Below are 16603 nucleotides of genomic sequence, written 5' to 3' on the forward strand. Positions count from 1 at the left end.
GCTAAAAGAATAATAATTCACATGCAATAAAGTGTGAAAAATGATTGAAATAAATGAAGATGTCTTCTTGTTTTTAGACGTGGCGGATGTGACATTTTTCAACAATTTTGCGGGGTTTTACACCTAAATAATATTTATACATTTGTCATGTATATAAAATTATAAACTAATATTAATAACTTGATTTAAATAGAAGAATATACAACAATAAGGATAAGACCATAAAATATTCATGGGGAAACAGGATAAAAAGAAGGTTTATAATTCAAGAGTTCAACAAGATTTGTTATATAGACTTAGAGTTTATAATTAGCCTATGATCACAAATGGATGGTTATTGTTATAACTTTACAAAAGCTGTCTACTTCAGAAACTTGCAAAAGAAACAAAAGAAAATTGAATTGCAAAAGAATAAATGATTATATTTGATTCTTGAGAGGTGTAATGTCAATTCATATAACCACGTCTGCCAAAAAAAAAAAAAAGAATGATCATATACCATCATTTTTTACATCTAAAAATTTACAGATGTAAAAGGTTAAATGTGTCAACTATAGAGGACCCATGAATTTGTCAATGTCATGATGATTTTGGCATTTGTAACGTTTGCTTTTTGTCTGATTTTAATGAAGTGATCCCACAATCACTATTTAGTGTTTACTTGTTTTTGTTTTGCTTGTCAAAGACAACTTTTACAAAACCTTATGCTATACAATAATGCTTGTAAAAGTTCTAAAACTTTGTAACTAGCCAATCTTACACATTCAAAAAAACTAGAGCTTTTTCACATTGTGATGAAGTTGGTGATATCCTAATATAAGGAGAAAGGGAATGTGCGCACTCAAATAATTTATATGCAATTTCACATAGAGTTACATGCAAAACCTTTTGAAAGTTTGTTTTCCCTTCAAAATAGGGTTGTCCTAGTTATTCTCTCCAAAGTTAATAAGTTTTAAAATCTCTCTAGCTATAAACAAATGGATATAATGGGTACGTCCACCTAAATTCTTAATGGGTTTGATAATGTGATCATCGAAATCCTATTAAAAAACGTATATATAGGTTATATGTTTAAGGGACTTTACTTTATTTTAGATCAAAATATATAAGCCAGTTTTGGTTGTTTAGCGACCCACCTTTGTAATCATATTGTAGTTTAACAATAAATCTAAAACGACGTATTCTATCAATCATATTTCCAATTTGCTTAATTAGATTGTTTTTTGTAATTATTTAATTTGCTTAGATTTTTTCTTATTCAATTTGCTTAGATTGTTTTCTAACTTTTGTTGGTTTAAATTTGCTTAGATGTTTAATGCTACATCTAATGTACTTTTTGAGGATTAAAAAAAAACAAAAACAAATCTAATGTAATTTATGAGAATACTCTTTAAAAATCTAAACCAATATATTTGTGGCGCCTTTTTAAACATGAAAACCCTAATTTTGTGGCAATTCACATTTTATTTGGTTGTTTGAAGTTTAGAAGAATGACGATGATGTCTATGTCTAATCTTCCAAAGGACTTGAATGAGGAGATTATCTCTAGGATTCCGGTAACCTCATTGAGAGCAGTGCGATCTACTTGCAATAAATGGAACGATTTCTCAAAACGTCATATTATTGGCAATGCAGCAGCAGCAGGGAAGCAGTTCGTATGTTTAATGTTGATCAATGAAAAAGTCTGTTCCTTGAGTTTTAATCTACAAATCCACAATGATGGATCTGTTGTTTCAGAGATAAAGCAGGTACATATTCCTGACCATGTACGGATAGATAACATCTTTCACTGTGACGGCTTGTTTTTATGCGTTATCGAAAATAACTCTAGTCTTATGGTATGGAATCCCTATTTGGGACAAACGATGCGGATCGAAGTCCCTTTCAAAAGGTTTTTTTCTTATACCAAACCCCGAAGGTATAGGTTTTATTATGACGACAGGAGATACGAAATGTATGCTCTCGGTTACGATAACAACCGTAACCACAAAATCTTGAGGATTTTGAGAGATTATAACTACATGGGCTGTTTACGATACGAAATCTACCGGTTCAACTCAAATTTATGGAGTTCTCTTGATGTGGAACCCAACTGGATTGTACAGTCTAATAAACGTCACTCCGTGTCTTTGAAGGGAAATACTTATTTTCTTATTCAAGGGTACGTATACAGAGATACCGAAGAGGCGAATCATAATTTTTTGATCTGTTTTGATTTTGCAAAAGAGAGCTTTGGTCCGCGTCTACTTCTACCATCTAACCCTTATGTTAACGAGAATATTATTTTATCCTGTGTTGGAGAAGAAAAGCTCGCTTTGCTACATCGTAGCTTCAAGTGGTCATATAACTCAATAGAGATTTGGGTTACCAATAAAATTGATCCAAATGCGGTGTCGTGGAGCAAGTTTTTGAAAATCGATATCAATCGACGCAGTCCTGAGGACTTTAGGGCTCTGTGTTTCTTCATTGAGGAGGAGAAGAAAGTTGCGGTGCTTTTCGATCTGTTCAGTGAAGACCAAAAAGCTCACATCATTGGAGATGGAGATGATGCTTACCTAAAATATGTTAACATCAGAAGAGCTTCAGATATTGGATATTCTCACCCACTTACGTTCTCATCTTATGTTCCAAGTTTGGTGCAACTACAAATCAACCAACCAACCAGGCAACAGGAAAAGTAAAGAAAAAAAGAAGAAGAATAAGACTACATTTGCAATTTGCAATGCTTTATTTGTTTCTTGCATTAGCTCATTTTATATCATGTCCTTTTGAACAAGACTATCTTCATTCAGTTATTATATATTTTGTTCTCTTTGGCTAATTTACTGTGTAATAATGTATGGTCGTCGTTATCTATGTTTTAGCTCAATTTTATTTTATGTCCTTCTGAACAAGACTATCTGTGAATATATATATATATATGTAATGAATGAGTTATAATTAATCTCTGATACATGTAATTTGGTTCTCTTTGTCCGATCCTTTTCTCTAATCTCGGCTCTCCGCTATCGAAAAGGGTTTAATTATTTTTATTTTTAAAATACATATATATTTTTAATTTCTAACTCGAATTCTAGAATCTTTATCAATAAATGAAAAATATTTGAAAGGCCCGTCCATAAGGCAGCCAAAACAACTGTTTTAGACCACATCTTATATTCTAATTTTTTAGATCCGTTTTAAAGAATTTCTTTTAGCAAGATGGTTATGTAGCCTTAAAATGCATCCAAGTTAGTGGCTTCAAACCCCAAATAGGCATTATTCTTATTTTTTCTTTTGTTTTTAACTTTTAATATAATAATAGTATTATTTATAGTTCATAAATTTAGAAAACACTACATAAAAAAATTGCTTTAGGCCACTATTTTCTTAGGACCGGCCCTGTTTGAAAGTATAACTAATGTAGGAAAAGGAGAGAGTTTTAGAAGCGGTGTATAACTAAACGATTGTGCATGTATATATAGAGAGAGATCGAGAAAAGATCGTGGACAAGCATAGAAAATAGAAACTTCGTTTGAAACTCGGAATCAAGGAATGACGACGTTGTCCGATCTTTCAGTGGATTTGGTGGGGGAGATCTTCTCTAGAGTTCCATTGATATCTCTAAGGGCAGTGCCATATACTTGTAAAACGTGGAATGCTTTATCCTGGAACGTTTTTTCGGAAAATCTTGTTTTTGGTAAAGCAGCAACAAGTAAGCAGTTTTTGGGGTTCGTGACAGTGGGTTATAGCATTTGTCCTGAGACTTGATCTCCAAGGCATCCGCAATGACGATTTTGTTGATCTATCTATAAAGCAAATAGATTTACTTGAACAAAACACGATATCTAATGTCATACACTGCGACGGCTTATTGTTATGCGTCGTCCAAGACGCTACGAGTAGGAAGCTCATGGTGTGGAACCCCTATTTGGGGGGGGCCATTCAGGTGGATCAAACCAAGATTCAAATCCCAAAGCTTCCACAAATTAGACATGTTTGCTTTCGGTTACGACAACAACAACAACTACAACAACCGTGACCACAAAATCTTGTGGAAGTTTTTGGGTAATGAATGGTTATAAAAATATGCCATTCTACTACGAAATATATGGTTTTAATTCTAGTTCATGGAGGGCTCTTGATGTAAATCCCGACTGTGATTTACAAAGCAACGTATCTTTGAAAGAAAATACTTATTTTTTTTGCTCGACGAATAAAAAAGGTTGGAGAAGTAGTAGCTTCAGAGATGATTGGTGTTTTACTCTGTTTTGATTTTACAACAGAGAGATTTGGAAAACGTCTTCCTCTACCGTTTCATACCAACTATAATGTTCCACAAGATGTGATTTTGTCTTGTGTAAGAGAAGAGCAGCTGGCTGTGTTATATCAACGCTACGAGACATGTTCATTCATAGAGATTTGGATAACGACTAAGATTTAGCCCTGTGAAGTATCATGGACCAAGTTCCTAAGAGTGGAAAGGACGTCTCTCTGAATTTCGTGTTGGGAGCAGCTTCTTCATTGATGAGGAGAGTAAAGTTGCTGTGGTTTCCGAATCTCCTAGCCCTAGGTATAGATGGAACGAAACATGTCAATATGAAACAGCTTACATCATTGGACAAGATGAATACTCCAAACCTGTGAGACTCGGAGACGGTCATGTTTGGAAAGCTGACAGAAATGGATATTGTGATCCAATTGTGTTCTCTTCCTATGTTCCAAGTTTAGTGCCAGCACAAATCAACCAAGTGCTAGGCAAAAGAAAAGAACGAGATTATTATTATTAGTAATCAATCATGCAATTTTTTTTTGTTTCTTCTTGCATCATCTCCATCTCCTTTTCTTACAATAGACGTAAGCCATTTTGGGCCATTAAATTAAATCAGTAAGCCAATTTGGGCCATTTTAACGGCCCACTTCTTTGTTTCAATAAATTGACTACTGACTACCACCAAATCAATCATTACCTTTTTTGATTACAAAATTTTTAATTCGAATTTTGATAAAGATTATTTATTAATAATTCCCTTAAAATCGAAAAAACTTCTATTTGCAGTTTTGTTTCTTCTTCTGAATTTGAGAGAAATGACGACGACGACGATGTCAAATCTCCCGGAGGTTTTGGTAGACGAGATTCTCTCTAGGGTTCCGATTACATCTCTTCAATCATTCCGATCAACTTGTAAAAAATGGGAAGCGCTATCGAAAACTCATATTCTAGGAACATCAGAAACCGCAAGGAAGCAGTTACTAGGGTTCACCTTAATCGATTACACGATCTCCTCGGTAAAACTCGATCTACATGGAATCATCAACAACAACGACGGCGGCGACGATTATGTTATTACATCATCATTATCAGTAAACCAAGTAAACAAATTTGATGAAATCGAGATAGCTCAACTCCTTCACTGCAACGGCTTGTTGCTTTGTGTCTTCAAAGATAACCTCAAAAACAGTAGGCTCATGGTGTGTAACCTCTATTTAGGTGAAACGAGGTTGATCAAACCTAGACACGTGTTTAACCGATTCGATGGTTTAGGCGTTTATGGTTTCGGTTACGATGATGATGGTAACCACAAGATATTGAGAAGCAAATCTGTTAGTGATGGTTACGAGATTTATAGTTTTAGAACTGATCAATGGAAGGTTCTTGAGAGTACACTAGATGGAGACACAGAGATTGGTTCAAAACGAAGCGTGTCTTTGAAGGGAAACGCTTACTTTTTTGCTACGAAGTGTATTATAGAGAGAGTTGAAGTAGGAGAAGGTGTGGAACCGATGGAGTCGGAAGAGAGTAGAGATTTTTTGCTCTGTTTTGATTTCACAACAGAGAGATTTGGTGAGCTTTTAAAACTGCCGTTTAACTCTGAAGGTGATGGTGAAGACAATGTGGGTTTATCTTGTGTTGGAGATGAGAAGCTCGCTGTGTTATATCGAAGCTACAAGTCGATTGATATTTGGATTTCTACTAAGATTCAGCCTAATGTGGTGTTGTGGAGTAAGTTTGTGGAGATGGATTTGGTGATGCTCGATGGTTTTATCATGGATGGGTTTAGAGCTGGGAGCTTCTTTATTGATGAGGAGAAGCAAGTGGCTGTAGTTTTTGAACGAAGGCGAAACTACTCGAAAGCTTGTATCGTTGGAAAGGATGGATACTTCAAATCTGTGAATGTTGGAGTTACTCTGCCTCGATACTTTACTTCTTATGTTCCTAGCTTAGTGTCACTGAAATACAACAAGCCGAGCAAAAGGAAACAAAGAGATAATTAGATAGTCTCTTCTGCAATATTTGTTACTTGTTGCATCTATCTCCTTGTGTTAATCAGTACACGAGTAGAATAAAGAACTCTGCTTTGCCTGTTTTCTGATTTCTGCCTCATTACTTGTTTCTGTGATCATTCAATAAGCTGGTGATCATTCAAATAGATAAAAGCAAGACAAACATAAGTAAGCGAAGCTACTTTCACAATGAACAAGAGGAAACTGCCTCCAAATGTTGTGATTATTCAGATAAACCAAGACAAACATAAAGAAGTTAGCTAGCTAGCTACTTCCACAGTGAACAAAAGGAAACTGCCTCTCCTTTCCATGTTAACCCGGCAAAGGTGTCTCCATCTTCCATTCTTATTTCCCAATTTTTGTCGTATTTTCTCAGTAAAGACTTGGCTCCATCAATTGCATCTTCACCAAATGCTTCTGCAGCAAAACCAGCTTCTCTCATCCTCTCATACCATTTATCTTTTCCTTCATCTATCTCTCCTGTATTCATCAAAACCTTTGTTGCCTCTCCTTCGACTAGTTTCCTCTCTTCGCTATTCTCTTCTTTGAATCCTGAGTTTGTTGAATCCAGAAACTTCCACATATACTCAAGTTTCCTGGAGAAACCTTCTGCAAAGTCCCCACTGGTACTGCCTTCTCCATTGTTCTCACAAAGGATTACTCCTTTTGGCCTTAAACTTCTCAGTGCCCTCACAGCCTCGCTTCTCTCTTCAGGGATGCTATAGTTCAGGTGATGCAGCCTAAACTGAGCACAGACGATCAAGGTCTCGTGAGATGAGGTTTCAATGAGTTGGAACTTGTCAACTACACTAATCTGGAGGTTGATCTTGAGAGAGCGAGCAAAGCCAAGGAGTTGTGAATCATAACTGTAAGCGGGTGGACCAACAGAGAAAGGTATGTCTGCGGTAAGATCAGATACAACGGTTATTCGAATATGAGGAGGAGGTCCTTCTGATCTGCAGCTCAGAGCCTCCAACAAAGTGGGCCATTGCATACCGTGAGAGACACCGATATCAAGAACATGCAGATCCTTTTTAGCTATGGGATCTTGTGCTAGAATTTGCAGGATAGCTGAGTTTGCCATGTTATTAGGCAAAGCAAACCAAGGGCTTACCTCATAAAACTTAAGCAGAGTCTTCTGAAACATCTTCACTTCTGCTGAAGCAAACGTAACAACGGGCGACGAGGATGATGGCAAAGAGGATGAGGAAAGATGATGTTGCAGAGCGCGAAGACCAAAATCTGCAATCCGACGATTAGCATCGCCAGAAGAAGAAGCAAGTTCAGAGAGAACACAAAGGTAGTGTTGAACCCTTGATGAGTTCCTTGACGTAATAGCCAAGGCACAAGGGTTGAGTAGTTGCTCTGCCCATCTCTCTTCCTTGTTACCATCTTTGCAGCTCTTCTCACTAGACTTGTTTGATTTTTTCTTGCTCCTTGCTGATCTTTTCACGTGTTGGGCCTCGATAACTTTGTCACTGCTCCTTTTCCTGGATTGATCGTTTGGTTGCTGAAATTCAGGCGGAGGATCCAAATAAATTAATGGAGCTTCTGTTACAACTTCCAGGTTAGTTGCTTCACAACCCACATATGCACTAAGATCTTGACTATAGCTTTGAAGAAAACCATGTTCCGGTTCTTGAGTCTGATCCCATTCCCACGTTTGAGACCCATCAAACTCGTGGAGCAAAAAAGAATCATCGAAACCTGGTAATGGGGATAAGGACACAGAATCCTCGAGCCAGCTTAGTACATGATCTAGAGTCTGGTTCGGTGGTTCTGTTTCTTCTAACGACATTGAATAGATGATGACAAAGGTATAGTTTGTGACTAGGTGATAGGTTACGGTAAAAGATAAACAACAGTAACAGAAATAGAAAACATATGGAAGGAGAATTTCTAGATGAGATTTGAATATATACTGAAATGGCGTGTGATCTTTATATAGAGGAGTGTGTCGAGGACTATATTAACTGGTAACTACCTTTAGAAAATGGTTATAAGACTTGTGAAAATATCATTTGAATATTACAATTTGATTGGCATTCCACAAGTCAATTAGTCTCTTCACTTATTGCGATTTGGGACCATTGTTGTAGGTTGTACTATATACTGAATATGTTGCATATCAGACATTATATAATGTTACATTTGGGTGTTTTAAAAGAAAATTTGAGAGATTAAAATATCAAATCTGTACTATGATGTTGTCATTAAGGATTAAACAAAAACAAGGCTTAGATTGTGGGGACATAGTATGATGCACGCATAGAATCTGGTGTTATCTTCTCTTGGTTTGTTTGCGTATGTTTCCGAAGACATATTACATACTAGATTATTGAAATGAATATGGAATTATCTTTCATCTGATTGTTGTTGGTTAAGAAGGACTTGAAAGTTTTTCTTCACACCCACAAGTTTCTATAACTCTGTTTCAAAATCTACTCCTGTATGTGGATATATAAAACTCTCAATCGCAACCCATCTCCTTTTAAATTGTATGAATAAAGAAGTTATTATTACAGAAGAAAACTACAGTTTTAACACTTTCAAGTAACAAACATTACATTATAACTCCATAGAACCCCTTTGGAAAAAACTAGAAAGGTCTTTTTATGGAGTTTTTTCTCTGCTTTATTGATATGGTAAGGAAGAATTACATGGATAAAATAGTTGTACTTACTTATTTAGAAGGTGGTGGTACCTTGGAAGCATCTTGCTTTTGATCTTGCTTAGATCCTCCACCCACAGCAGCGGTAGCAGCAACGGTCATAGCTGTAGCAGCTGCACCAAGCTTTGCACCTCCAGCGGCTTTCATTGCAGCCGCAACTTTGGCAAATATGGCCACTCCACCTACTAGGATACCTCTCAAAGCGACTGTGGGTTTCACCGACATTTTTTTGTTTAGTCCTGCATATTTTCATATTCAAACACTGGTCATACAAGACATAAGACATAGGAAAGAAGCTTTCTCTTCTGCTCCAAATAAACCTCAAGCAAACACGGACAACCAATTTTATCACTATAAGCTAAAATTACAAGAAACAAGAGTAGAGAGTCAAAAACCATACAACTCTCATAGTTGTGTTAAAAGAGTTCCAAAAATAGCTCTAAGATGCACTTGAACATTATTAGCATTTCAAAAATTACAAATTTCAACAGCAAACAGTTACAAGATTTCAGATTAAACTATTTCCTTGCAACTTAGACTATCCAAAGTCGAAACCAATCGATAAGTTTGTGATATTTTTTTAACCAATATCAAAGAAATCAATTCCATTGGTACTTTTATCGACCTAAGAATGTAGAACATAAAATCAGAATACAATCCAAGATCTACCTTCGGAACTAACACAATCGTAAGAAGAAGAAGAAGAAGAAGAAGAAGAACGATTGTTACCTGAGCAAAGAGTCGAAAAGACAAAAAGAGAGTATGTTTTCTTTGAGATTGATAAATTAAAGATTGAAACTTTTCGATTCAGGTTTTGTTGGGAAAACAAAGAAAAACTCACCGTCAATGATGGCCTTCTTCTTCTTCTTCTTCTTCTTCTATTGGTATCGGCGACAACTTCTCTCCCTCTCACAAAATATGCTTTGTAACAACAATCCTAAGACGACGTCGTTTCGCGGCCTAATGTTTATTTTACACTTTTTCTTATTACGATATCGGTACGTTTTAAATACTTTTCATTACGACGTCGTATTGAACATCACACCAGAAGCAGAGCTTTTATGTTTACCGTCGCAGTCGTCGCCGGCGGTTCAGAAGCCTTAAAAAAAAAAAAGATCCCTGCAGCCGCACGAGAAGCACTCATTACTTTCTTCTCATCTCCATCTCTACCTACCCAGTAAGGAAACATTATTATTGTTCGACTCCTCTTCATTATATCTGTTCATCTTCGTTAATGGCTGTGAAATTTGCAGTTCTGATTCCGTCGAAAAAAAATCGTTTTGAGAATTGTCAGAAGATATTGAATTCGACTTCGGGATCCATTTGGCTCTAAAACTATGGTAACAACATTGATCATAACTTCCTTCTCTCATGAGAACACAAGTTTGTTGTTTCTGCTTTACTGTTTTCCAACTTTGAAATACACTTACTGTGATGTGACAACTTTAGATTTCACTTCTTATTTTTTTCATTGTTTAAAACATTTTTTTTCTGGCTTCTTTATATTGCTGATAGGACATATAATCGAGAATCTTGCTTGAACAAAGAAGGTGCAATCTTGTTCATAAGTCTGTCTCTTTGATCTTATCATGTTAATCTATGGCTTTAGAAACCCTATTCCAACATCAACCTTTAGTCATTGTCACATTTTTCTTCTCAAGTTACTCATATAGTGTCATATTTTGAGTTTATACTCGTACCTTGAGCTTTTGAGGCATATAGATATACCAAATGTGTGTTGCATTTGTTTACCATTATGACTAGTTAGCTTGTATCCTTCTTTGTTTTTTTTTTTATTCTTGTTTCACAACATAAGTCAAAGAAGCCAGAAGAAGAAAATAATTAACAATTGTACTAGTTTTTTTTTTATGTCTCACACTATTTCCAGAGCTACAAGAATTAAATCTTTGTTTGTTTTGAAAGCTAGGCTGTAAATGGAATCTTAACCCTAACCATAAACTTCTTGTTATTTGCTTTTGAATTTCAGGAAACTTCTTGATGATGTCCATGAAGCATAAAACATTTGGTTGCAGATGAAGAAAGAAACTAAAAAGCAGGTTTAGAAACTGGTAACGCTAGCTCATATATATAACCATTTTATCTGTTCTTTCTTTCTCTTCTATTACATCCATACAGAATGATTTTTAATAAAGCTATACATAGCCAATTTTTAGTAAATTCCAGTCGTCCATTCTATTTTTTCACCATTAGGAAAGACACGACCATATTCACTTCTATCACTTTTCTAAATATAGACACTAAAGGCCCCATGACTTGAATTGGTCAAAATCTCTCTTTCTCTCTCTCTCTTGTCTCATTTTCTCTGTCTTATATCATCTTGTCTCTCCTCCCTCATTTCTCTCCATTCCCCTGCATTTCCTTCCCACCAGGAGAAAACTAAGGAACCGAACTCGCCAAACCTGTCAAAACAATTAATATGCCCTCAGGCAAACCTTCTTCTGCCTTCCCTTTACATCCTCCCAAACCAACAACAACACCATTAAAACCTTCCAGCAGCAACACCACCACCAACAGCAGCACAAACCAAGCATGCGCCGCCTGCAAATACCAACGCAGGAAATGCGCTCCCGATTGTCTCCTCGCTCCTTATTTCCCTCACGACCGTCACCGTCAATTCCTCAATGCTCATAAGCTCTTTGGAGTCAGCAACATCACCAAGATCATCAAATCCCTTACCCCTCCTGAGAAAGACGCAGCTATGCATACAATCATGTTTCAGTCTGATGCTCGTGCCAATGACCCTGTTGATGGATGCTATGGCATTATAAGAAAGCTTCAATACCAGATCGAATACACCAGGAACGAATTGGAGATTGTTCTTCAGCAACTGGCTATGTTCCGTGACCGTGCCCATCATCAACATCATCATCAAGAAACGCAAATACAGATTCAAGAACCAGAGGATCTCTCGAGTTTTTCGAGTTCTTGTGATCTAAACAACAACAGTTCGATTCCTTACAATTACCCTCTGAACCACCACGTTGTTCAAGAACCAAATCAACAACAACAACAACAATATTGCTCTTCAGGTAATAACTTCAGTGGGTTACAAGAAGACATGTGGTGTCTACAACTTCAAGATTCATCAACGACAGTGAATATGAAGGCAGGTTTCATCGATGAATGTGAGGACATAAAGCCCGTGGAAGAGGTTTCTAGCGAAAGACACGAGTTCGAGCCCCATGAAGCATTCGTTGAACAACGGAAACTCGACTTGCCTCCTTCCTCACAGTTCATCATCTCTTCTTAGCTTTTTTTTTTATTTTATTTTTCCTCTTCATTTACATCTTTTTGTATGATCAGCTTACTTTGTCTTAAGACGTACGTAGGGCTCAACAGCTTCACCTCATTGATTGATTTAAATAGATTTTTCATGAATTTTTTTTGTTTGTATCTCAATTTCTTAAATTCTCTCCTAGGATTTTAGATTGAATAGGCATGGATGGAAATCTTCAGGAATTTGATTGAATAAATATTTCCATTCTTATAAGAATATGAAAATATCTTCAGCAAATTTTTTTTTTCCTCTAAATCTCCCAGTTCAATCTCTTCTTCTTCTTCCTCTGTTCTTCTGTGTTTTTTTTTATTCTCGCTTTCTGTAACCTGAACCGAATTTTGGACGCATTTGAACAACAAAAGTTGCTGAAACCCTTAGCTTTGTCAATTGTAGTTCGGTTTCTGATATTCCCATGGTCGGAAAGATGTAGTAAACCAAATAAATTTGATTAGATCTAAAACATTGCGTTATTCTCTACCCGAGAGGTAGGGATAGTTCTTTAATAATGCCGCAGGCGTTTGTCATTGTGACTCTCCACAAAGCTGCCAATTTGTTTAGGTAATAATTTTGATTTCGAATTAAGTCTCTGTGAGATTTGTAAAAACTTTATTTAAGCTCAGAATTCGTAACACACGACGACAGAGATATTTTTTTTCGAATTCCACAAGACTCATTATAATTCTGCAACAATTTATAAAGAATCAGACCCACAAATTAAAACTGAAAAGAAGTTTCTAACTTAGTAGAAAACAAAATTCATTAAAAAGAAAGATCTGAATGTTTTTTTTGTGTGTGTGTGTGTGTAGAAGTCAATCATCACATGCCCATGCTGGCCATATCAGGGACGTGCTTTGGAGTGTCCTCGTCTGCCTTAACAAGCACTGAGGCTTCTGTTGTTGTCAAAAGCAAAGAAACACTGCGTTTTCCAACACACATGATCATGAGTTAGTTTTTAGCTTTTACCACTATACACAACACAACTAACGGTTTGAGTTTTTAGGACACTTATATTACCTAGCAGCATCGGTTAAGGCAGTTTTGATAACCTTCACCGGGTCTATGATTCCAGCTTTCACCATATCCACATATGTACCTATCGCAACACCACATACAAAATCAGCAGACAAAATTTAGAGATTGATGAGATTTGCGTTTCGAGATGTACTCAAAGAGACTAAGTATATCTAACCTTTGGCAGCATCGAAACCGAAATTGCAATCGTCTTGCTCTAATAACTTGCCAACCACTAAAGAACCATCGTAACCAGCATTTTCAGCTATTGTCACTACAGGAGCCTACACAAGATTCACAACTTCTTGTCACGATTTACTGTTTCGGACATTGAAGAATAGAACTTTCATGATGAAGAAGTTAGAGATTAAAACCTTGAGAGCATTCTGAACAATCTGAACACCTCTTCTTTGATCTTCGTTTTGAGTTTGAAGGTCGTCTAAAGCCTTTGTAGCATATAATAGAGCCACACCACCACCTATTCGAAATTTACCCACTTAGAAAGCAACATGATGAACTAGTCAGAAGAAACAGAGAGAGCAAACGAATAATATATACTTACCCGGTATGATGCCTTCTTCGACGGCTGCTCTTGTAGCGTTTAAAGCATCAGTGACTCTGTCTTTTCTCTCTCCAACTTCAGTTTCACTTGCCCCTCCAACCTACATAAGGAACCAGACACATCTCAGCTACTTTGGTATGCAAGAGTTTACAAAGACCGATTGATGGGTGGTTGACTAACCTTGAAGACTGCAACACCACCTGATAGCTTTGAGAGTCTTTCTTGCGTTTTTTCTTTATCAAAAGTGGAAGTGCTCTTTTCATTGGCTGATCTTAACTGTAGAGCATGAAAATAACAACGGGTTGCCTCTACTGTGTATAGTGTAGTATTTTAGCGAGCAAGAACCATGATAGAGATATTGTAGGAAAATTATCATGTACCTCTTCACATCTTTCTTCGATTAGCTTTTTATCACCACCACCATGTAGGATAATAGTGTCATCACGGGTGATAGTAACCTTTTTCAAAGAGTTTGTATTAGAAATGATACTCACATAAGCAGAAACAGAAACCAGATATGATATATCATACTTACTTTCTTCGCAGTTCCAAGCAATTTAGGGCGAATTTTGTCTAGAGATAGCCCGCGCTCCTCAGAGATAACCTGTGCACAAACGAGTGAGTTAGAAAATGAAAACGTGACACATGCTGTTTCTAAGAAATTACCTCCGCTCCAGTAAGAACCGCAAGATCATCCAAGCTTGCTTTCCTGTTGTCACCGAACCCCGGAGCCTTGATAGCGCATACCTTAAGCCCAGCATGATGCTTATTGAGAATAAGCATAGCTAATGCATCACTGTCGACATCTTCTGCAACAATAAGAAGTGGTCTGCTACTCTGCACAACCACAATCAATAAAGAGAAGGAAGTGAGTGTTTCTATCTTATAGCAGAGTTATAACTTCAGAACATAGTATTATAGATAATCAAGGGGAGGCTTTACTTGCACAGCTGCTTCTAGAACTTTCAACAAAGAGTTCATGTCTGAAACCTTCTTCTCATGAATGAGGATGATGGGATTTTCAAGCTCCTAAAGAACAACCATAGTTAGTTCAATACCCTTTCTTTCCTTTTAACACTCTACCAAAAATGATAAATTTCACTCACGCATTTCTGGGTCTTCTCGTCCGTAATAAAATAAGGAGAAATGTAACCTCTGGCTAGCTTCATTCCTTCCACTACTTCTAGCTCGTTATCTAAAGTGTTACCGTCCTGAGTGTTCGAAGAATAATACAGTGATCAGGCATTCATCAAGTGATCTATTACAAGGCATGAGAAGAAGAAGTAAGCTTACAGCAACGGTGATAACCCCTTCCTTTCCAACTTTCTCCATGGCTCTTGCAATTAGTTCCCCTATCTCACGCTCCCCGTTTGCAGATATAGTAGCAACCTAGCAAAAGGAATATATGCAATGGCAGTAAACAGATCAACACTTGGTATAGCAATCAAAAATCCTGACATAATAGTGAATAAGTTTTTTAATTCACCTGTGTAATCTCTTCCGGGGTGCTAATCATAACAGCTCTGCTTTTCAAATCAGAGACAACTGCAGCAATTGCCATATTTATGCCAACACGCAAATCCATCACATTTACACCAGCAGCCACTGACTTGCAACCTTCCATGAGTATCGCCTGAGTCAAAACAGTAGCACAAGTGGTACCTATATAACAAAAGAAAGCAAACAGAAATCAAGATGATGATATAATCTCTACATTTTGTTTTCGTAGTTAACTACTCTCATACAAGATTAATTAACTCAAAGAGGGAACATTACCATCTCCAGCAACCTTGTTAGTGGCATTTGCAACCTGTTTCACGAGCTCTGCACCAATATTCTTAGCTTTTGCTTGGAATGATATGCTTTTTGCCACGGTGACACCATCCTTTGTGATCTTTGGTCCACCGTAACTGTTCTCAATTATCACATTTCTTCCCTAGCACCACAGAATTAAACAAAGATATTGAATCTGAACCACTGTTTCTAGAACAATCCACTCTACATTGATCTAAATATATACCTTTGGCCCCATAGTGACTTTCACAGCTTCTGCAACCTCGGATACACCCTGCAACATAGCTGCCCGAGCACCGATCCCAAAACTGATATCCTTGGCCGCATAGTTTCTGCTACTTATAATCCGCCCAGAAACCTTTAATGGTAAGACAGAAAACCAAAAAGAAGATCAAAATCGTAATCAAACAGTTAGATATAGGTTAGGCCAATTCAAGCTAAATTCCGGAACTAGAAGATCTTCTACAGCATTTGAAGCAGATTAAACCAGAGCAGATTAGGTCAATTAAGTAACTCAAGTTGTAAAGTTAGATGTAAACTAATCTGGACCTGTAATTTCATCTGTGATTTGACACAATTTTAGCAGGTAACCAACAATAATGTCATAAACGAAATGCAATCAAACTTGCAAAAAAAAAAGTAACCCAGAGAATTCAAAGAAACTCACCAGTTTCCTGGAAGTAGACGAACTGCAAAACAATCAAAACCCAGAAAGAAGAAAAAGGCTATGCCCATCAGTGCAAATCAATCGAGTAAATTTGAATAAGCTCATTGAATGAAAGAACGAAACCATACCCAATTGAAGAAGATAACTTTGATAGCACTCGATACATTTCCGCTTGCAAACAAGGAGAGAGGCTTCAAGGGTTTTAGGGTTTTTCTGGGGTTTTTGACTGATCAAGCAATTTATTTATTTTTCGTCCAAAGAGTGAAAACTTTTTTCTTTTAGAAAAAGCATAAGTCTGGAACTTTCTGTGTGCTTTGGATCAAGCTCTGTTTCTGC

General features: G+C 36.8%; 5 protein-coding genes and 1 pseudogene across 9 annotated transcripts; 3 read left to right on the forward strand and 3 right to left on the reverse strand.

Moving 5' to 3' along the window:
* The first annotated feature begins 1445 nt into the window (after positions 1 to 1445).
* Positions 1446 to 2888, forward strand: LOC104748178 (F-box protein At3g13820-like). Its single transcript, XM_010469857.3, has one exon. The coding sequence runs from the start codon at positions 1491 to 1493 to the stop codon at positions 2679 to 2681; it is 1191 nt and encodes a 396-aa protein (XP_010468159.2). The 5' UTR covers positions 1446 to 1490; the 3' UTR covers positions 2682 to 2888.
* Positions 2889 to 5010: 2122 nt separating this feature from the next.
* On the forward strand, positions 5011 to 6353 carry LOC104745648 (F-box protein At1g11810-like). Its single transcript, XM_010466953.3, has one exon. It carries the CDS (start codon positions 5068 to 5070, stop codon positions 6253 to 6255), a length of 1188 nt encoding a protein of 395 aa, XP_010465255.1. The 5' UTR covers positions 5011 to 5067; the 3' UTR covers positions 6256 to 6353.
* Positions 6354 to 6383: 30 nt separating this feature from the next.
* On the reverse strand, positions 6384 to 8193 carry LOC104745649 (scarecrow-like protein 29 pseudogene; annotated as a pseudogene). The gene has a single exon (XR_015582199.1). The product of XR_015582199.1 is annotated as a scarecrow-like protein 29 pseudogene (transcript).
* Positions 8194 to 8736: 543 nt separating this feature from the next.
* Positions 8737 to 9892, reverse strand: LOC104745650 (uncharacterized). 4 transcript variants are annotated; one of them, XM_087488288.1, is made up of 3 exons: positions 9777 to 9840; positions 9605 to 9664; positions 8737 to 9174 (listed from the first exon to the last, which is right to left on the reverse strand). In XM_087488288.1, the coding sequence occupies exon 3, from the start codon at positions 9158 to 9160 to the stop codon at positions 8948 to 8950; it is 213 nt and encodes a 70-aa protein (XP_087344414.1). In that variant the 5' UTR covers positions 9161 to 9174; positions 9605 to 9664; positions 9777 to 9840; the 3' UTR covers positions 8737 to 8947. The 4 variants fall into 4 exon arrangements, with proteins under 4 accessions (XP_087344414.1, XP_087344413.1, XP_019092621.1 ...); XM_087488287.1 differs by lacking the exon at positions 9605 to 9664 and having other exon boundaries at positions 9777 to 9892; XM_019237076.2 differs by lacking the exon at positions 9605 to 9664 and having other exon boundaries at positions 9665 to 9842.
* A 48-nt stretch (positions 9893 to 9940) lies between these two features.
* Positions 9941 to 12446, forward strand: LOC104745651 (LOB domain-containing protein 22). Its single transcript, XM_010466955.3, has 3 exons — positions 9941 to 10112; positions 10189 to 10275; positions 10923 to 12446. The coding sequence occupies exon 3, from the start codon at positions 11373 to 11375 to the stop codon at positions 12204 to 12206; it is 834 nt and encodes a 277-aa protein (XP_010465257.2). The 5' UTR covers positions 9941 to 10112; positions 10189 to 10275; positions 10923 to 11372; the 3' UTR covers positions 12207 to 12446.
* Positions 12447 to 12822: 376 nt separating this feature from the next.
* Positions 12823 to 16553, reverse strand: LOC104745652 (chaperonin CPN60-like 2, mitochondrial). The gene is made up of 17 exons (XM_010466956.3): positions 16396 to 16553; positions 16268 to 16289; positions 15827 to 15958; positions 15583 to 15742; positions 15293 to 15468; positions 15100 to 15195; positions 14913 to 15017; positions 14749 to 14835; positions 14473 to 14643; positions 14342 to 14410; positions 14187 to 14264; positions 13987 to 14082; positions 13807 to 13906; positions 13619 to 13722; positions 13423 to 13528; positions 13248 to 13326; positions 12823 to 13149 (listed from the first exon to the last, which is right to left on the reverse strand). Exons 1-17 carry the CDS (start codon positions 16431 to 16433, stop codon positions 13050 to 13052), a joined length of 1719 nt encoding a protein of 572 aa, XP_010465258.2. The 5' UTR covers positions 16434 to 16553; the 3' UTR covers positions 12823 to 13049.
* Positions 16554 to 16603: the final 50 nt, after the last annotated feature.

The sequence above is a fragment of the Camelina sativa genome, chromosome 15 (assembly GCF_030686135.1).
Source record: "Camelina sativa cultivar CO46 ecotype springtype chromosome 15, ASM3068613v1".
Classification (NCBI taxonomy): domain Eukaryota; kingdom Viridiplantae; phylum Streptophyta; class Magnoliopsida; order Brassicales; family Brassicaceae; genus Camelina; species Camelina sativa.